The 22,581-nt window shown below is 41.2% G+C and overlaps 1 protein-coding gene across 9 annotated transcripts in view; it reads left to right on the top strand.

The window, feature by feature from the left end:
• The first annotated feature begins 3,456 nt into the window (after nt 1-3,456).
• The window catches only part of dysf (dysferlin, limb girdle muscular dystrophy 2B (autosomal recessive)), a 76,520-nt gene continuing 57,395 nt past the window's right edge, over nt 3,457-22,581 (top strand). For 6 of the 9 annotated variants that reach the window (XM_031584586.2, XM_031584591.2, XM_031584590.2 and 3 more), the window contains exons 1-7: nt 3,457-3,726; nt 9,532-9,587; nt 9,788-9,879; nt 12,563-12,668; nt 14,172-14,286; nt 14,862-15,091; nt 22,149-22,277. In XM_031584586.2, the coding sequence (XP_031440446.1) occupies nt 3,639-3,726; nt 9,532-9,587; nt 9,788-9,879; nt 12,563-12,668; nt 14,172-14,286; nt 14,862-15,091; nt 22,149-22,277 (816 nt within the window). In that variant the 5' untranslated portion in view covers nt 3,457-3,638. Of the gene's footprint in view, nt 3,727-5,413; nt 5,939-9,531; nt 9,588-9,787; nt 9,880-12,562; nt 12,669-14,171; nt 14,287-14,861; nt 15,092-22,148; nt 22,278-22,581 lie in introns of those variants that run through there. The other 3 variants (XM_031584587.2, XM_031584594.2, XM_031584593.2) reach the window with 1 other exon arrangement.

The raw sequence follows: 22,581 nt of genomic DNA on the forward strand, positions 1-22,581 counted from the left end.
CATTTGGACCATGACTGTCTAGTTGAGGCCACTTATGATAGAAGCCAATCCAAACCAGTGAAGGAGCAGCAGACCTTAAAGGGTGAGGTCTGTGATTCTAATCCCATTCAGCATATTGTTTCTCACAGGTCTGTGTGTGCGCTGAAAAAAGCTGGTGTTCTAACACAGTCCAGGCTCTGTAATTGGCAGATAGACTGGTCCAGAACCAGCCATAAACAACTCCAGCCAATCAACACCTCGCTTCCGGAGCACGGAAGGGAGGGATGGATTCTCATTGGCTGTTGTGGTCAAATATCATCAACCTTTAGCCATAATTGTGGACTCATCATAGAAATCAATACTAACTAATCACTTAAATCAATGTGTAACTAATCACTTAAAGATGATTTCCAAGCCTGGCGGTTGGATTAGGTGGGCATATATGATCATGAAAGGTTGCTATGACTCCCTCCACCCCCTCTGGTGATGAGACACTGGTTACTGTCTGCCCTCTCAGATTTAGCGGTCTAGTTAAATCATTTCCCCTATTGGCCATCATCTTTTCTTTTAATACTCTCATACCCAGCGTGCTGCTTGTCGTGTACTTCCAGTAAGGGGCCTCCCCCCAGGAGAAGGCACACTATTAATAGGATGGGAATTTCCTCCTGGCCAACATTACTCCATGGGTGCTAATCTGCACTCCCTCACTAGCTAAGGCCATTGAGTAACCGCAAAGAAGAATGACTTTAATGTTCTTGTGGTAAATAAATTGTTACTAATACTGAGAAACCAGTATTATTCACTATTGCTGTATCTAGGTTTGTTTGATATTTGTGAGATGGTCATCCAGATAATTTTCCCATTGTGTAGGACAGACTTGATGGGCAGACAGGTCTATTTATGTGAATAACACAATGTATTTTGCTCTATATTAGGAGGACAAGTATAGACTGCTGCCTCTCAGGAATGTTTTCTTGAGGTGTAACCATTTCTGGACATCAGTTTAAGTCAAAACGATGTTGAGTTCTTAAATTGACAATATTCCATGTTTCACGCCTTACACAGTGGCTGTAACTATGACCTAAATATTATCTCCGTCATGTGATGCAGTTTGCAGTACAGCTCTCAGCTGGTGGACTACCATGGTTTAATCAGTTAGAGGCAGAGACTGAGACGGAGATTGGTTGTGGTCGGCTGCCTCTGCGTGCTTCCTCCTTTACTAAACATTTGACTTGTATCTTAAACCGTGAGCTTTAAGGACCAGTTCCACCGTGAGCTGTAAAGACCAGTTCCACCGTGAGCTTTAAGGACCAGTTCCACCGTGAGCTGTAAGGACCAGTTCCACCTATCTTCCTGCCCGGATTGGTACTCCTCCCGGAACACATTCTCTTATTTCTTTCAGTAAGAAGGAGCAAGATGGTGCCTCCAAGCAGTTGGAATGCTTTGTGATTTACTCTGAGCTTATGTTAGTCAGGTGGATGAACATGATGTTCCTACATCCACTCATGCACTCTCTGAGCACTGTTCACTGTCCTTCAGGAACCAGTCCAGCTGGGATGACACCCACCTCGGCTGACCTTGGAAAGATGGCCTCTGACTCAGGAGTGACAGGCTATTCTTCTTATTCATATTTTTATCCTTGCAGTTAAATCAAATACAGCCTGTTAGCCTTTATAAGAACAGATTCAACTATATTGTCATTGCACAAGTCATTGCACAAGTACTGAGACAACGTAATGCAGTTTAGCATCTAACCAGAAGTGCAAAAAAAGCAGAAAGTGCAGAGTATGTATATATGTATGTTAGTAATATATAAATAAATAAGTTATATAGAGTATGAAATAAGATATGTGCATTATGAACAGTATTGATAGTATAACTTTGGCAAAGACTATGAGCATGAGCAGCAATAGCAGTAGGTAGTGCAGATATGACATAAATATATGTAAAGTGCAGGTGTAAGTACAAGTGATGGTAGTAGTAGAAGTTATACACAATAAGGTAAGAGGCATGATATGATATAAAAACGATGAATACACTATGGACAAGATATGTATATAAATAGATATAAATATGAATACACTATAGGTGAAGAAAGTACAGTAGTTAAAAAAAAAAACAGTCTAGTGCAAATGTTCAGTGGCTGGAGGAAGGTGTGTGGCGGTCCAGGCCAGGGTGGAGGGGGGAAGTACAGTCCCTGGAGGAAGGTGTGTGAGGGGGTAACCAGGGGGGCTATCACAGTGGTGCAGAGTTCAGCAGGGTGACAGCCGCAGGGAAGAAGCTGTACCTGGACCTGCTGGTCCGGGAACGGAGGGCCCTGTAGCGCCACCCAGAGGGGAGGAGGGCAAACAGTCTGTGGCTGGGGTCAGAAAAGAACACCCACTGCTCCACTGATTCTGATCATTCGTACCCATCAGCAGGAAAGGCCAGCTCTGCCCTTGGTCATTTTGTTAAAAAGATCTGATTCATATCTTTTAATCAACATGAACTTGTAATTGTCGATTTTAGCGCAATCTTAGATATTCGTAATTTAAGTACTCCCTTGGTGTTCTCAAAATTGCAGCAGTGTTCTGGAATTGTACTGGTGTCTGTAGGGTTAAAACCTGTAACCACTCTTTTTTAATCAGTCTGTTATTGTAGTTCAAAACATCTGAAGGAGCATTCTCAGAGATGTTTTCTCACACATATTTTCATTTAATATAGGCTATTTAGTTTACATAATTTATATAATCTGTATATTTTCTTTGCATTTTATTTGGTTTACAGTCTGTTTTAATAAAAGTGCTTGTGACATTTCACATTTGGCTTTGACTTACAACTGAACATTTAGCTGAACGTCCAATATATATATTGTGTATCAGTATTCAGTCTAATAATATTCGGGGAATAATTTTGGTCCATATAGCCCATCTCAGATGTTTGCTGTTATATAACATTGCCAAATCATCAGTGTCCAGTATATACTATGATTTTATCAGAGTTAATGAAGGATGGAATTGATCTTTATAGACAATTACATTTTAGTAATTAGAGTAACTCAATTATCTAATTATTATATGATGAACATATCAGGCTGAATTGTAAGGCACCTTTCTTGTTGAGGTGATAGGCTTTGGGATGAGGTTTGATTCCCACTGACTCTCACATGTAAATTCATCGACACCGCCTCCCTTGGCAAGACTTCCATAACTAAGGTACATAAAATACAGGAATTTGAAATTGCAACTTCAGTAAAATCAGTGAAATCCTTTCACACAATGATTTTTTTTGAAGTCAGAGAAATGTCCTTTCTTTGTTGTAAATTTCATGATGGCCATGTAGAAATGGTCCCAGAATCATTTCCAATGCATTTAAATGTGTGTACAGTGGCTGTCACTAATGTGAGCTGGCCCTTTAAGCAAAGAGGGAGCCTGTGAAAGGGCAGTGTGTGTGTGTGTGTGTATGTGCATGCGTGAGTGTGTCAGGCGCACCAGCACTCTGTGTGTCTGGGTGACTCAGGAGAAGAAGCCACACTCAGCTCTACAGTCTGATGACAAAGAGCTTTTTGGTTCCCCTCTCCCCCCTTCCTCTGTACTGACAGAGGCCGGACACCCATCTTGGACGTTTTCTCGTACCTGTCCTAGTCGGGACTCCGGTGGACCGGTGGACTTTCTCCACTCATGTTGCGTGTTTTTATCCTCTGTGCTGAGAATGTGCAGACGCACGACACGGACGTCAGCGATGCCTACTGCACCGTCTCATACGAAGGTAGGAGAGGAGAGGAGAGGAGGGGAGAGGAGAGGAGAGGAGGGGTAGGGTGGTGCCAAAGGAGGTGGGGAGGTGGGTAGAACGAGACTGCACTGCACTGGACCACTGTCTAGCCTGTGAAAACACACCAGTGTACTTGTCTAAAGTCTACAGGACTCTAGTCTTTGCCAAAGTAACATTTGACCAACTCTTCCCCCACACTCATCCACTGTGTTTGACTGCTAGGGAGCGCTTCACTCTCATGGCAGCAGCTGAGGTTATTATTGGAACGACATGCCCATTCACTTCGACAGATGTCCAGTAAAGGGGGGAGTTTTGTTACACTGGCACCAGGGACTGAGCTGAGCACAGATAAGCCATGCGCCCTGTGTTTATAAGCAGCGTTAAGTCAACACAACAGGCTCCGGCCGACTGGGGCACCCACCATACTCTGCAGCTTTTGTGTGGAAGGCCATCTCCTACTTTGGGAGATTTGGGAGACATTCTGTGCATAGAATAGAATAGACCTGTGCCATTATGGTTTTAGCCTAGCTCAGTAAAACATCCCTTTTCCTGACACTGTGCCTAATGGCAAACTTTATTGTTTGTGCCCCAACATTGCAGTAAACTCTCTTTCCATCACACACCAACTTATATGAAATATAACACAAAACAAGATTTGTACATTTCATTTTTGCATAATAGCTTTCTCACATTTCTTCATAGCATAAGATTTGAACAGCCTCGAGCAGACTCAGCTCTAGCCGTGTATATCTAATGGTGGACTGCTTGTTTCTTTATAAAGAGTAGTGCTTGTGGTGATATGTGATGGCACAGAGGCCTGCTATGGTTAAAGAGGTTTTAAAGTGGAACACAGCAAACACCCTGTTCAGGAAATGTGCTACATCATGGTGAGGTGAAACTGAGAGGGGTACTATGGTTGCCATGGCACCTTCTGTCCTGTGTATATCTGATGTCAAGGCAATATAATCAAGTCATTCCTCATGTCTAATTACTTTGATTATTTGAACTGCTCCCACTTAATAAAACATACCCACAGCTGCTTTAGACCGTCATTTGGCAATTAGCATACATCACATAGCCCTTGGTAAAAGAAAACAAGTCTGCCTTTACAGATATTATGAGGTGACATAACCATATCTGACATGCAGTCTTCATACATGTTGTCATTAATGTTGTTAGCGCTTAATTTAGGAGACATGTTGTTGTTTGACCACTGGGACAGCAGGTGGTGCTCCATGTCCTCAGGATCTGGAGAACATTCCGGCACTCTAACACTCCTGACATGACACGACCATATTTTGTTTGTTTTCCTGGTAAAAAAAAACCCCAGTAGGGACTGAATGATCAAATGTAGACCTACCGTGTAGTACCTCATGCCTTGATATGACAGTCCAATGTGTGCCATTTGATTTGGTTATCCAGGAAGTGTTACTCTCTGTCTAAATTTGTGGTTTCTTTTGATTTGATTTTGCACAGGTAATTTGTTAATTGCCTATATTACCTTCACTCTCATTTTAGTGAATGAATCAAAATATATTTTAAATTAGCTTTCCAAACTTCCAGCAGGTAGGCCTACACACAATGTAAAATTCCGCCATGTCCGTTCTTCTCTGACACAAGAGACAGACAAGGGGTGTGAGGATGGAGGCAGGCAGCAGGAAATGTTTAGATTTCCTCTGGACTTGAGGGATGTGTGCTAGTGGAGGGGGTAGTCCTTATGTGTGGATGTGTGCTGTGCATGGGTGTGAGCAAGCAAGTCTCCAGCTGGGCTCTGTTTGTGTGACGAAATCACTAGAGAAGCGAAGGATTCTCATCCTGGGACTGTGCTGTTGGTCACCCTCCGTCTCCTCATAGAGAGAGAGAGAGAGAGAGCTAGAGAGAGAGAGCTAGAGAGAGAGAGAGAGAGAGAGAGCTAGAGAGAGAGCTAGAGAGAGAGACAAGACCACTCCTCTGTCATTCATACGAACCTGCACTGTGCTGCTTTGCTGTCTGTGGTCCTGGCTTCCGAGGGAAGATACAACACAGTCTGACTGCTGGGGATTCTCTTGTGCTTGTGTCTGAGTGTGATGCTTGGATGGTTTGAAGAACTGTGGAGGGCCTGAGTGCTGTGGCTGTTGTGGCATCATGTTGAGGTGTGTGCTCCAGAGGGCCACTAACCTGGACAGGGGGGAGAGGCACAGCGACCCCCTGGCTAGCATCACATTCAGAGGTAAGAGAGTACCAGTGTGTGGCAGCGCACGTGTCTGTGAATACACAGATAATGGAAGGGTAGGATACGATATATATGAACATTTCTGTTATGAAGAGGTCTGAAGTGCATTGAATTTATTTGAAAGCACTATAGCAGGATTACTTGCAGTGTAGTGGTTTGGTGTTGGTGTTGGCATTCAAAAGTAGATCTTGTAATGTGAAAACTTTGACCTGTTGGTCAAAGGTTGTTTACAAACTGGAGCAAGTCATTTTTGTGCATGCAATATACATTCTTACATAGCATACTTGCTCAATGAACGTTGTTACTTGTGACTGCTTGTACATGTAGCCAAACATTAGTGCTCTAGCAGTGGCACAAGATTATCATCTAGTAGCATCGGGTATGAGAGAATTGATCAGGAATATTCTGTGTGATATTTCTCTGATGTGATCCTTTAAAAAATGGACAAACGTCTTAAACTTCAGGCACACATCACAGAAATGGTCTTTTTAAATGTTTGAGTTTTAGATCTATGGTAAGTTTAGATAACTGTTGCAAACCCTTCAATGAAAATGAATGAACAAAAAGATTAGTTATGTATGTTAACCGTTAAGTATGTCTCGCTATTTTTATGAATGTTTTTGTTGTCTTGGTAGTTTATTTTCAATTCTCTTTCTGATTGTCTTCCCAGTGGCTGAATGAATGACTGGCAGTTCCAAGTTTATTGTGCTTTTAACGCTGTGACTGCTCCTTCCTGTAATTGTCCGGCACTTCCTGTTCCATCACATTTAGGTGCACAAATACATGTGTGGGTACATGTGCACGGGTTCAGTGTTTCCATGGCAACACTGACCCTAGGTTAAGCATCCCTCAATGATGTATATATACTGTGTCCTTTACCATTTGAAGCCCCAAATTATATTTCTGCTCAGTATAAATATTCGAAACTAAGGTATTAACATATGTATCCTGAGATCCATTCTTTGTAAGGGCATTGGTATGTCAGACATAAGTGGAGCGTAATTGCGTTTCTAACAATGGCTTTTTGAAGGGATTTGGTAATTGGGAAATGATAAGTTCGACCACAGTAACAGGCATTGAAAGGGTGGGGGTTGTTAAATTGCTGACCTCTTCAAAATGACTCTGGAGGAACAAGCCACTTGTATTTGGAATGTTCATGTTAGCCTGACGTGCCATCTAGCTCCAGGAGCAGTGCCAAGACATGAAATATCCATCTATCCTCCTTCAAAATGATTCCACGTTTAGAACTGATGTTAACTGTTCTACATTCATTGCTTTCACATTTGTTCAAACACATTTGTTAGTTTCCTAGACCTAAAAGCCATGAGTTTTGTAAAGTAGGGAGTAAAATCACAAAGGATAAGGACCATTTCCTCCTCCGCTGTGTGTGTGTCAGATAGCATCTCCTTTTATAGACCTCAGAGGAACAGACTGTGTGCTGAGAGACTGCGCTCTGAGTAAGCACAGAGTTATGTGTGTGTGTGTGTGTGTGTGTGTGTGTGTGTGTGTGTGTGTGTGTGTGTGTGTGTGTGTGTGTGTGTGTGAGTGTGTGTGTGTGTGTGTGTGTGTGTGTGTGTGTGTGTGTGTGTGTGTGTGTGTGTGTGTGTGTGTGTGTGTGTGTGTGTGTGTGTGTGTGTGTGTGTGTGTGTCAAGGTAAGGGGGTGAGCTTAGCATGTAGATGATGCCATGTCCTTTGTCCTCTCTATTGGGTTCCCCTAAATATGATAGCAAATCAGATTGCTGTTGATAGGAGTGAGCCATATGTATACAGAGCCTCAAACCTGGGGTTGTTCTCTTTAAGGAGGAGTGACATAATCATGCCTAGTGTCCTTCTGCTACACCTGTGGGAAAATGGACATTAGGTTGTTTTGAGACTTTCAAGGAGGCGTAGCACTCATACGAAACATGAAAGGTAGCAAACTTTGTACCTTTGTGAGGATGTCCAAATATTTTACGACTGATGCCAAAATAGTCTAGAATGTTCCACTCCGCTTCCTTAAGTCAGACAGCATTGTGCCATGCGGTCTTCACACTCATACCACTCCCTAGTGTTTCCTCTGTAGTTGCCTCTCTTCTGGGGCTAGTAGATATTTTTAAGTTGATGGACTATTTTGAGGCCCGTTCACCGGTTGGCCCATGATTCTATCCACAAGAGGCTTGTTTATCCTGTGTCCACCTCGGGTCGTGGGATCATAACAGGAAGACGGACCACTCTCCTCAGTCTCTGCCTGGGTTGACAGGCAGGTTGAGAAACCTATAGAAGGTCTTTATGAGTCTGATGTATGGCTATTTTTACAGCCCTTCTCAAGTTTCTTTTGATGTATGTCTGTTTGCATTCAGTTGTTCACAAACAACAAATTCTCCAGACAAGGCCATACGTTCATATGCGCACGCCGTTTTGAAATACTCATGTTGTAAGCAAAACATTCCTAACACACAGAAACGACTTCTTGCCATAACGTTGTCCATGTAGAAGAATAAGAGTGGAAATCTCTTGCTGGAATATTTTATGGCAGTAAACAGCCCTTGTTTCCCTTCTTTTCCTAAGACCAAATCTTTTTTTTTTTACTGATGAGCACCGGTGAGTACCAATGCCCAGTGGACCCAGTGAGTAACAGTGTTGACTTGCCTCCAGTAATGGAGGATCTGTCTGGCCCTGGCCTATGCGCTCAGTTTTCTTCCAATTTTCTAAACATTCAAACCAGTGGAACAATGGAAAGCACCTCTTATAAATCAGCTTGATGTGAGATAACATTGTTTTTAATATCAGTGTGATGAATGTTTTATTCAAGTCAGATTGTGAGAGTGAGACAAAGAGTAAGTTGTGTTTCTTGATAAAAAGCTCTTCTCCTGTGAATCCATCTTGTTTCTGTTTATAGAACTACCAGACACACTGCTTCCTGAGAGGGCAGGAAGTCGTGGCTCAAGCCTCCCTTCCCTCCATGTATTAAAAAGATTATAAACTTCCTTCCATAACAAGAGCGGTTTAATGCATCATATCTTGTAACATTCTCTGGTGTACATCCTATTAGTGGCTGCCCCCAGCACACAGCTTATAGCTGATAGCCTGCTGGTGAAGCTTTTGAATGCAGTGCCCCAATAACCTCAGACAAGATGCCCCTATAGGGCAGTTTGGGGGTTGGTAATGAATGAGTGTTGACTGCTTAGCCCTAGTTTGAACGACTAATGTGAAGTCATTCATCAGTAATAATTAAGGCTATGAAACGATTAAAACAAATCGAATTATTTACACGATTTGTGATAAATAAATCTAAATTAATCACATCACAAAAAAATTGCCGTGACACGTGAATTGACAAAGAAAACAATCCTTGGAAGTGTGATATTCACCACACATTTATGGCAAACAACTTGGAGAATTAAATTAACTTTATTTCGAGAAGAAGACGTTTTCTTTTTTTTAATTGCATAGTTGAATATGGCCTTCGCTGTCACTATTGTCACTGTCGTAGTCTACAGTGACATGGGGTCAAGGGGCTGTTTTGACAAGTTTTTTAAATTTTGTATTAATTAATTAAATAATAATAATAATAACTAAGTAATAATTACTATGTTTTCTCTTTTGCCAGGATCGAAGAAGAAGACTAAAGTGATCAAAAACAATGTTAATCCTGTATGGAATGAGGTTAGTGTTTTTTGTGTGTCCCTGATGAGCAAAATATATTGTTAAGCGATGTGACTGAAGCTCTTAGGCAATGTCATTTAAAGTAGCTATTTAGGTATCACCTTTCAAGCCACTCTTTCAAGTGCTCTTCAAGAAGGAAGAAGAGAGGAAGAGAGACTCACTCTCCTCTCTCTCAACTGCATCATCTGCCTCTCTTCCAGGGCTTCGAGTGGGACCTGAAGGGAGTGCCGTTAGACTCTGGTGCACAGATCCACGTGGTCGTCAAGGACCATGAGAAAATGGGCAGGAACAGGTATGGATGGAATATGTTGGAGTGGTATACTGTATGTTTGATCACATTGCCTGGATGAGGGTTCTCTCAGTCCCCACGCCAGTTCTGTAATTGTGAGCGAGTCTGACTCAGTCTTCCCTGATGATCCCTCAGATTAGAGTGATTATTTACTAACATAATTGGAAATAATCATCTAGCCACTTTGACCTAGCTCACTGTGCCAACTTCTGATCATTTTCTCTGATAGTGGTAATTATAGTGTGGTCGGAAAGAACACAAGAAACACCTTCATGGAACAAAAATGTCCAGGCAGAATTCTTAGATGCGGAGACTTAAAAAGATGATTTATTATTTTAAACCACAGCGGGGTTTTGTTATTTCACAAAGAGCACAATGTACATTTAACAGGGTCAAATAAAGGTCAGCCATAGCATTGTAGAGCAAGGGTTATTTGTCCGTGGTCAAGTTTACATTTCTATATAAACGCAGCGCCATGGAAAAACAATTAGCTTCATCTTAAGCTGATGAAATAGAGAGGCTTGGTGGAATTTGTGGAATGTTTCATTGTTAGCGGAGCCATCAGTATTTATGAGAGAGACGCCGAGCATCAGGGAGATGCCAACTTCCTCCATATTCCCATGGGCACTGCCCAGCCTTTGGGAACTACTTAAGCCTGCCTGGCCTCAGTGAATGGTCTACTCTGAAATGTGGGCATGTAAGTTCACTAATTCATATACACTACGCTGTCACAGGGCATGCATACATGAGTAGGGGACCATTTCACACAACTGATTGGTCTCGGGGGTGAAACCTCAAGGACATTTTTATTCGCTGGCCAAGAGGTGCTATGAAGGACAAACATCTCATCTCAAGGAAACCACTAATGGTCAACCCTCCCAGCATGCATTGTTCCCGTCAGTGTCCCAAGGTTCTCACCAATCAGAAACCATTGTTCCCCCAGGAGCCTTCGAAGGGAAGTTTTCATCGTTAGTTCCCCCCTTGTTTCCCCCTCTCAACTCCCAGCATAGATTACCTGGGGGTTCACATCAAATGAAACAAATAGACCTGTGGAGAGCAGACTTCAGCACACAATGGCACCGCAGCTAACGCTGATTAGCAGACAGACAAAACAACCCTCACTTATGAACATATCCATGAAGGAATGCTGCAAACAAACAGTTGTATCACAAGTATATAATGCTGATGGCATAAAAGTTTAATACATAACTGATAATAAATGTGAGAGAGATGGGAGAGGAGAAGGCGGGGAGGAGAATGAAGAGACGGACAAGCAAGAAGAGAATAGGGGGAGGAAGGAGGATTCACAGGATGTGTCTCAGGAGGGTTTCCTGTGATTTCCTTGGATGTATAACACACTATAAGCTGATTAGTGAAAAATGCAGTGAAATATGTATCACAGTTTTTAGGCAGCTTGTGCCACACTGAACGGTCAGGTTTGCAAGAAAACAAAATGTCTGTCAAAACATTTTTTCATATTTTGTGTTGAATGAATATTGTCGAATGCTGGATTACTTAAAGTGACTGAGGCACTATTTAATGCTGATTGATTGGTGTATATGTATGGGACTCACTGAAATCACACCGGCATGGGCACAACCAGTGCCTTAAAAATCCTGACAGAAGTGAAATGTCCTGTTTGTGATGAGGAGTTATGCTTGTCTGCTTTATAATTTGACATTTAACTAAGGATTGTATTGTGCAGTAGCTATTCACGAGTGTTGAAGTTTGAAGAAATTGAAAAAAGATCCATATCTTATGTCATCATCTTCCTTCCTATTTTTTTTGCTTTTCTGTTTTCTATTGTTATATCTTTTAACTCTCTATATATTAATTATATCCTTTTACTATTATAGTTTTGGCCAACTACCTAACATGTCATTTCGTGTAATAATTGAGTTTTGCATGCCTTTCATGTATTCTATAATTTTATGATGTATTTCCCTGGTTGGATTATTATAGAAGGCTAGACCTTCTAGTCAGCTTACAATTCACTTTAGAGTTACCAACCCACCAGTTTATCAACTCTCAAGTCTACCAATGACCATTTTATTCTACCCAGTAGGTTAAGGTTGCAGCACTGCTAATGCATGTTACTGAGTTTAAGTGTCCTCTTAAAACTTGTGAGGACGGCTCGATACCAACAACTTCCTCTTCTACCTCTATCTGACATTCATCTGCGGTCATAATGACTGTATGCTAGCTAGGTACCTCTATCTGACATTCATCTGGTGTCATAATGACTGTATGCTAGCTAGGTACCACTTGTTGTCCTCTTGAAGCTGTGTTTTTGTGTTTAATTTGCTCATCACAAAGATCTTTTAGTAATTGGTGTGTATGAGAGTAAAATAGACATTATAAAATACAGTATGTGTGGAATCGTCCTGCCATGGTAACTGCCCACAATGGCAGTTACAGCCATGGTCCCTTACGGCACTTCTGTTAACTGTTACACAATTACACAAGAAACACAATTTCTTCTGAAGTAAAGCAGCAGTCGAGATGTATTTGATAAAATACAGTCCTGTCACATAGTCTTGCCAGACAGCTGAATAACGCTGAATAATTCTGACTATATACTGGGTCATGAACTGGGTCATGAACCATACCAGCATACCATTCTCTTCCCTACCCTTTGTATTTGAGTTCATATCTGTCCTCTGCTAACTCTTCCTTTCTCTCACAGGTTTCTGGGGGAATGCAGATTGTCTCTTCGAGATGTTCTCAACTCCCCCAACCTGGCAGCAACCATCACTGTGTCCTTAGTAGATACCAAAAAGAACAACACCGGGGTAAACCTCTTTTTATATACACATTGACCATTATGTCTTACATTTTGTGATTCTAAATTGTCTGACTGGTGTTCGTCATTGGATTTGATAATCTAATAATTCATTTTATACAAATAGACATCTCTTTTTTCTTCCCCTCCATCTCTGCCTCCATTTCTTCCTCTTTCTCTCTCTCTCTCTCTCTCTTTCTCTCTCTCTCTCTCTCTCTCTCCCTCTCTCTCCCTCCCTCTCTCTCTCTCTCTCTCTCTCTCTCTCTAAGCTGTGGCTGAAGCGTTAGCATCAGAGTTGCTCATTGCATTCCTTCCCCTGTCTGATTAAAGCTCAAAGCCACATCCTTCCAGTAGGCTGCGAATCCGGACTCAGGAGCCCACACCCTATAGGTCCCACCCTGTTCTCATCCATCTGAAACACGTCTTGTGTCCACTCACTCACTCTGTCCCCACCTGGGTTTCCTGGAGTCATGTGACTGTGTCCCGTCACAGTGGGAGATCTGTGGCACTGTTGTCTAAGGGCAACTTCCTGGTATTGTGTGCAGGGCTTTGGGCAGAGCCAAGGAGTTTGTTTTTCAGAGTGACTCAGAGCTAGGAAAGACTCCTCGGCTGTCTGAATAACAGGCAACATCCTCAGGCAGGAAAAGTCTTCAGTGTGTCCAGGTATCACCCTGATCCCTGGGTTCTGTGTCGTAAACAAACTCTAGACCAGGATCACTTACCTGTTGTCTGTTGCCCTTCTCTTCTGAACTCCACTCATCTGGGAAGGCCTGGGCCAGCAGCACTTATTGTGTCAGAACAATCCTAGTTGGGATCTCGTTGCAAGACTCTTAGATGGGCATCACATCAGTATTGTTGGGTATTGTTAGCGTCTGATGGGAAACTAAATGATTCAAACTCCACCGAAGCATCAAGGGATTTTTGATCAGGTTTTGAAATGAAGAGCATTTGCTCCTTTGTATCTGTGTATATTAAGTTCTACTCGAGACCAGGGCCTGTGAAAGGAAGCATAGAGATGCTTGCAGGCCACGTGACTGCCCAAGGCCCAAGGCCCAAGGCCCCCAGATCATGAGAAGAAGCACTGTGTGCTGCCCCAGAACAGAGCCTCACTCTTCATCTGAACGGCCTGATTACATTTAGTCCGTATGCATTGCTGCAGATTGACTATGAAAGAAGATCAGGGAACATGTATAGTTTCAGGGTATAGCTTATATGTGGTTGCAAACATTTAGCTGCACATTGACTATGAAAGAAGATCAGGGAACATGAATAGTTTCAGGGTATAGCTTATATGGGGTTGCAAACAATCTAATTGTATCTCTATTTTTTGATTCTCTATAGGTCGCAATTTTGACTTGTTATTCTGTTGATATCAAAGACGATACACATAAAAAAAGGAATGAATCTAACGCCTTCTGGTGCTATGAATCTAATTGTCTCGAGGACTCTCTGTGATTGGGGATTGGGTGTTGAATGCTGTTGTTGATGGTGTTACTTCCTCTCCCTTGACTAGGCTACAGTGACCTTGCAGGTTTCCTACATTCCTCCACCTGGAATGAGTCCAATATTCCAGCCTCCTCCCCAACCAGAGGCTGTGCATAACCCAGTGGAGCTGGACACTGTGACAGGTGAGAGCACACACATGCACGCACGCACGCACGCACGCACACACACACACACACACACACACACACACACACACACACACACACACAAACACACACACACACACACACACACACACACACACACACACACACTCCCTGACTGCTCATGGGGGATCATGAGGATACTGGTTCCTGAATGATTGAAAGAACAGGTCAATACTGCTGCTGTTGGTGCTACCTCATGAATACCAGTGCACACATGTCCACATTCACATACAGATACACACACACACACACACACACACACACACACACACACACACACACACACACAATAGTAGAGCAGTGTACTGTCTAACATCCTCAAATGAGACATGTCTGACTGAGATAACTAAATGGTTAAAATCTAAATTAGGTTAGGAAATTGAGTGAGGTATTCAGTCTGAGAATAACTAACTGTGCATGAACTCAGCTGGGAACTGAGACTCTTAACATGACGCAAAATGTAACAATACAGGAACTCTGGACGCAAGCCAGCAAGCATGTTGAGGAACGACACGCCGGTGAATTGACTGTTGTTTCCTGTGTGTGAGCAGTCTTCTCGATGGACACCATGGGAGAGGATGACACTGAGAGCATGCTGATGATGGAGGAGGAGACGGTGGAGGAGCCGGAGCCGGTCACAGGAACCCCGGGGCCCCAGGAGCCGGGAGTTCCCACCGCCCCACCCAAAAAACACCTACCAAACTTCAACCTCAGCCTGAAGAAGAAGAAACGCCATGGCACCAACAAAGCACCCTTGCCAAACAAACCCCAGGACCTGCAGGTGTGTGTTTGTGTGTGTGTGTGTGTGTGTGTGTGTGTGCGTTTGTGTGTGTGTGTGGGTGTGTACGTGTGTGAACGTGTGTGTGTGTGTGTTTTGTATGTGTGTGTGTGTGTGTGTGTGTGTGTGTGTGTGTGTGTGTGTGTGTGTGTGTGTGTGTGTGTGTGTATGTGTGTGTTTGTGTGTGCATACCTGTGTGTATGTGTGGATGTCTGGTAGCTTCAGTTGGTATACTGTCCGTGGTCATTTTTGACATTATCACATGTATAGAGCCTTTTCACTAAACTCTGTGGTTATTTTGCAATCTTCTCTGTGAACTATGGTGTATTCTTATTAAGGCCTGTGTTGGCCATAGTATTAGGGTGTCATCTGATGCAATTTTAGATGAAGACACGAGTCTTTGCCCAATAGAGTGACCTTTTTGCAACTCTTTTAGACCTGAAACTTTCCTCAAACTCCTCTTTGCGGAGCAGTCACAGTTGTTATGATGGACATGTGACTCTATAATGTTATCTACCCTGTTACCATGGAAAGCCTATACTTTGAGAGAGTACATGAGAGCATGAGAGGCACTGAATGACTGACGCAACGCACTACACACAGTCATTGTAAAAATCTTGAATTTGAAATCCTCACATCATCCTGTGGTATGATCAGACTTTTTTACAAGCACCTTGTCTCACACAGCAAAGCCCTCATCAGCACTTTATTCCTGTATGAGCTGGAAATGATTCATTCCTTATGAAATTGGTGACACATTATTGAGCCAAGTGACTTGCCTTATGTTCCACAGTTGTCGGGCTCACTCATGTCCTGGCAGACAAGAGAGAGGCCCGGGCCCATTCTCATCAGAGAGAGAGAGAGAGAGAGAGAGAGAGAGAGAGAGAGAGAGAGAGAGACACACCCCCCCCCCCCCCCCCGCCCGGGCTCACTGCAGCAGATGAGAGAGAAGCAAAGTTAAACACATCACACAAGGTTTCTATAGAATGAAGTTAGCGTTCTCTGCCAAAGCACTGGAGATAACCACATGGTGGGTCTGCCACATCCAAGGTCCTCTTGCTATGCTTTTTGCTTACTTTTAAGCACATACACAGAGTTAGAACCGTCAGCACTTAAGAATCAAAGATATACAGAAACAGAAAAGTCATGTTTCAGCAAACAAAGGCATATGACCAGGCAGGGGCGGCCCTAGCACATTTGGCGCTCTAGGCGAGCTTCACTCCTGGCGCCCCCCCCCCCCCCCCCAAATAAAAAATATTTTTTTCCCCCACGAAAACGGAATTGCAACTTTCAAACGCCATTTTGCCCTGTAAGACTGCATTTCTTTCACATAAACACAACAACGATCGCGACGATGAACAAACATTAATTCAAGAACAAATCACTGAGAAAATGTCATGCCTGTGCTGGACTACGCTCCGGCCACGCCCCCTGTTCAACTGTTTATGGACACACACACACCTCCATGTCATCTTCCCAATCGCCTGCAAATAATGTTTTCTTAGTCTTCTAAAAGTGAATCTAAAATGATATAACAAAATTCTGTATTATCATTAAATGTAGAGCTAATGTAATAGCTCTATTATGTAGTTATTAAGCATTTTGGTGTGTTTGGACAGCCTGAAATTTTTTTATTCCAAGATGCATAGCTCTTGATTAGTTGAATCATGTCTAATTAAACTGGCTAGCTCGCTCCACCAAAACTAAAGCTGTCCAAATTTGATTACTCAAAGTTGTATGACGCAAAATGACGCAAATTGCGGTACAGCTGAACTTGAACTGATGTTTCGACTGAATGGCAATAACAAGGAACGTCACAAGTCACTGGCTAGCTAGCGTTAGCTAACTAGCAAGATTACATACAATCCATTCGCTAAAGTTGACAATAGGCTACAACACTTGGATTTTTACCAGTATTCCTCACTTGTTGACAAGTTGCCGTGTTTGGCTTCCTTAATGGGTCTGCTATGCAATGAGTAAGATATGTGTAGTGTTGTTGCACTGGCTATTGGCTTTATATGTGCGCCCCTATTTTAATCATGTCTTTTTTTGTATAATGTAGAATAAATGGACATATCATTTTTGATTTACCCGCCTCTGTAAAATCCTTAAAGAACTATGTGACAGGAAGTAGGAAAACTTCCAATGATAAGGTACATCTTTTCTTCTTAACTCCACTAAAGTGCAGGGGGAAATTCACGCATTCCTGAACGTTTTCTTATCTGGAATTCATTCTAGGCTAGAACAGGATTTAAGGATTTACCTTTCTCCTTGGCACGTTTCTCTTCTTCTTCCTTTCTTTTCTTTAAATTGCGCCCCGGATGGCTTTTGCCTCTTCATTATTTTGTTCTTCAAAGTGTCTTGAACACACACGCACTCTAATCAAACGCCTCACTGTGCTAGCATGTTCTGACAACACCAAGGACATATGTACCCCTTCCGTTTTCGATTTTTGGCTCATTTTACCCTAATGTTCGATTTTTTTTTATGTCCAAATATTGGTTGGAGATATAGAAGGGGGCGCAAAAAAACTCTGTCCAGCAAAAAAAAAACACAATTCTTGTTTTTTTTTTTTTTTGCTGGGCGCAGTTTTTTGCGCCCCCCTCTGAGTGGCGCCCTAGGCGACCGCCTATACCGCCTGTAGGAAAAAACGCTCCTGTGACCAGGGTTGGGAGGATTACTTTAAAAATGTATTCAGATACAGTTACTGATTACCTGTTAAAAATTGTAGTCAGTAACCTAATCCAACTATCACAATATTAAAGTAATGGAACTTGATTACTTTCTTTTACTTTTGGATTTCCTCAATGCCAAAAACATTGGTCCAACCTTGAAGACAAAGACATGTACTGCTAGAGTCATAAACTGTGCAACTCAATGGGCACATGCATTTCATGAAGTGGTTGTGCTCAAATGCAGCGAGTATGTCATCTTTTAGGATGTGTTGTGGATAACAAACCCCTCCTAAAAGATGACCTACTTTCTGCATTTGTGCAGAAGTAGTGCTATATAACATCTGTTGCTAGTTTCGCCCCAACAACCAGCACTATATCTAACTTCACGAAAGTGTTGTTTGAAATGTGTTTGAAGGAATACTTTCCTACTTCGAGGAGCTTCCTACAATGCTTTACAGATAGCCAACGTAGTGGGACTGAAAACTATATCTAGACGTAAGGTGTAACTGACGTAACTGACGCACTTGACCTTGAAATTTCATTCATACATACTACTGAAACGCTCTTACACTCACTATTGAAGCGCTCTTACACTCACTACTGAAACGCTCTTACACTCACTACTGAAACGCTCTTACACTCACTATTGAAACGCTCTTACACTCACTATTGAAACGCTCTTACACTCATTATTGAAACGCTCTTACACTCACTATTGAAACACTCGTACACTCACTATTGAAACACTCGTACACTCACTATTGAAACGCTCTTACACTCACTATTGAAACGCTCTTACACTCACTATTGAAACGCTCTTACACTCACTACTGAAACGCTCTTACACTCACTATTGAAACGCTCTTACACTCACTATTGAAACACTCGTACACTCACTATTGAAACGCTCTTACACTCACTATTGAAACGCTCGTACACTCACTATTGAAACGCTCTTACACTCACTATTGAAACGCTCTCACGGTCACTACTGAAATTACTTGTATGAATACATGTGAAACGCTTGCACATCCTCATGTAAGAGCATACATACATATAACTGAAAAACGTATACATACACATTTGAAACATTTATACAAATATATGTGAAACACTTGCACATGTATCTAAACTTTTTCTATCTTTGTATGAATGTATAAGTGTTCAACGATGTATATATATATACTGCATTTTCATATGTGCATGCATGAGTGTTTCAGATAGATACGTATAAATGTTTCACTTGTATGCATGTAATAGTATGTATGTATGCGTGTGTGTTTCTCATATGTATGTGTAAGTGTTTCAGACGAGTATGTATAATGTTTTATATATGAGCGTGCATAGGTTTACAGAGTATGTATGTAGTGTGAGAGCGTTTCAGTAGTGAATGTAAGAGTGTTTCATTAGTATGTGTGAAAGTGTCTCAGTAGTGAGTGTGAGAGTGTCTCAATAGTTATGTCCTAGACGGCCCCTCATACAACACAGAAGAAAGTATGAACCATTGAAATAAAAAATAAACCAGGCTATCAGTTTGATGTAATAAAACCTGTACCATTAATGTTGTATTTAGCAGCTAAACATACACACAATCCCATTTAGGGACAAATCCCATTTTTTGCAACAAGTGTTTCAAACAAATGCTAATCAGATATGCAACTCAAACAGCCCACCTAATATAAAGTGAGACAAACCTTTTTCTCTTTCTAAAGTGATGCACGTAGAGAGATGTAGCAGAGTAGTCTGCTTCTAGTTGTGCTCTGTTGGTGCAGCATATCATAAAACAGTATGAGATGCTACTCTAGCCTACATAGACAGCAGCCAGCAATATCAAACCAAAGTCACTCATTTTCTAAATGTGAGCTAACTTAAAAAAAAAGTTTCTCTCTATATTATCATTATATTAAATCCCATTCTATGGACTGACAACTTGTTCATTCCATATTGTATTATTCTAGGAATGCAATGTGATAACATCTTTTATAAATTATAATTTGATCCACGGCATGTTTGGATTTGGATGACAGATTTGTTAATAAACGGTAAAAAGGTCTTTATTCCCTCTACTTTAATCACATTTCACACTGATTTTGTGAAATGGTTGGTCAGAAAGGGCCACAAGGACATTCCAGACTGATGGGCCATTAGGCTACACTCAAAAAAGTGAACTCTGTGAGTTGCTGAATCAAATAAATGTACTTATATTCAATTTAATTAACATTTCTGTGTTTGGTTTTAAAATCTAGTCCACTTTAGTAAGTCTAACTTAAAATGAAAACTTGTTAAAGCAAAAGAAGCCAGCTAAGTTAATACAACATAACACTGTTGAGTGAATGGCACAATCACCTCTAAAATGTAGTCCACTTTAGTAAGTCTAACTTAAAATGAAAAATCACCTCTAAAATCTAGTCCACTTTAGTAAGTTTAACTTAAAATGATCAATCACCTCTAAAATCTAGTCCACTTTAGTAAGTCTAACTTAAAATGCACAATCACCTCTAAATCTAGTCCACTTTAGTAAGTCTAACTTAAAATGAAAACTTGTTAAAGCAAAAGAAGCCAGCTAAGTTAATTCAACATAACACTGTTGAGTGAATGGCACAATCTGTATATATATATATTCTGTGATGTTGAAACATTAGTGCATGGTTTAAGAGTGATATTACTGGTCCTACTGTATTTGTCTTGCGAAAATCAAGCATATAACGAGCTAGCCAATTAACAAAATGCTACCTGACAGACATACATTAAAATAGCGATCTTGTCGTCAAAGAGCAATAAGGATCCGGAATAACCGGTGAATAGGGCAATTCGCGGGTGGCATGACTAGGCGTTAGCCAATCAGAATGTTCGTACTGTCGTTGCCATATAATACATTTCAATATTTGATAACTAAATGTAGATGATTTGCCTGACAGTCCTTGAAGATACATGTAAAAGCTCAATTACTAATAAATAATAATTTTATATAAAACTAATAATGCTTTCTTTACCACACCCAGAGTTTGGTATGTGTTGAATGATATCATGTTGATATCACATGATGGTTGTCGTTTTCCATTGGTAATAAATAATATTACAGAACCAAGGTATGGCATGGTGGCTCAGGTCCTTGCACTGCTGCCTCACAGCAAGAAGGTCATGGGTTCGATTCCCGCATGGGCCACTGTTCGTTAGGGGGGCAGGTCCTCCCCAGACCTTCAGTGTTCAGGTGGGCTAGGTATCTCTGTGTGGAGTTTGCATGTTCTCCCAGTGTCCACAAGAACCCCAACAGCACACTCTCCTATCAATCCCTGACCAAGATGGACGGTTCACTTCACTTGGTCCCCGGGCGCTTAAAAGCTGTCCTGGAGGAAGGACAATCCGGGATGGGGAAATGCAGAAGTCAAATTCACGGCGATTGTTGACATAACTAGGCTTTATACCAATGAAAACCATTTAGGTACTCCTTATTCAAGTCAGTTAAGTTGGAAATACAAGAAGTTGTTCAGTTGGTGTTAGTAAATCCAGTTGAGTTAGAATTACATAAGTGAGTTAGGTCAGTGTAATGAAGGTCTGTTTAGTTAGATGAACACTGCCTGATCAATTAAGGCTAACTTGACCAAATAATATTGTAATTACTTAATACAGTCTTGTTGGTTTTACATAAGTTAGTTATTTCCTCTGTAATAATAGTATTAAATTAGTTTGAACACAACTTAGTTATGTGGAAATCATTGACATAACAATATTAAGTAATTTGAACAACTTATTTTTTTGAGTGTACCTTTGACAGTGGAGACTTACCTGTGACTAACACCTAATGTCATTTCATATTTACAGAAGTTTAGTAACTAAACAACATGAAACTGATGAATACTTGAATGACCTCTGTGGTGTTAACACTTGTGTCTACAATGTCCAGAGCTCAGAAGGCTTGGCCACAAACACTAAGTGTGTCCTTAGGGAAATGCTTCTCTAGTTATTATTATGTGATTGTTTTTCTTAAGTGTTATTATTATTTAGGTCATTTTTGGCGCCTTTTCAACTCTCATCGTTTTCACGATATCAATTCCATTGCAGCGATAACAGGTCTGCCCTAATGCTTTGTAGTGTTGTGCTTGTACAACTCAGCTGATTGATATGTCTGCTGGTTTTGTTTTAATTGCTGTTTTTATCCAGCAGGTGTAGAGTGAAGTGTTAGCATGTAATTGCACGGGTTACTGTAAGCAACAGCTGCTCCATTGCAATCACATTCGCATTTTCTTGCAGAAATGCATATCTAGTTTTAGACAGTTGCTCTAAAGGAACATAAAATAGATGAAGTAAATTATTCTAGTTTAGATATTTTTACTTAATTTAAAAATGTATTAATAATGTATTGTTTTCTTCATTCTGCACACCAGGTACGAGTACGGATTATTGAGGGTCGGCAGTTGCCAGGCGTCAACATCAAACCTGTTGTGAAGGTTACTGTCAGTGGACAGACCAAGACAACTCAGATCCGGAAAGGCAATAACCCATTCTTTGATGAGGTGAAAAGAAACAATTGTTCATATTTTCCTCAAATATTTTTCATTTTTATCTCTATATCAATTTTTATATTGGCCCCACCTAAAATGAAATGTCTTTATTTTAGTGCACTAATGAATTAAATAGTATTTCATTCTATGTACTTAATTCTATGTATAAATACATAATATTACACATTACTAACCCCAACCCTAAGTCTAATAACGACTTAAATGTTGGGCATCTCAGGCACCTGAGCCTCTGCTGTTATCCCCTTGTCTTGGACAGGAAGTAGATTGTAATGCATTGTAACAATGAATCAAGCAA

The sequence above is a fragment of the Clupea harengus genome, chromosome 18 (genome assembly GCF_900700415.2).
Source record: "Clupea harengus chromosome 18, Ch_v2.0.2, whole genome shotgun sequence".
Taxonomy (NCBI): domain Eukaryota; kingdom Metazoa; phylum Chordata; class Actinopteri; order Clupeiformes; family Clupeidae; genus Clupea; species Clupea harengus.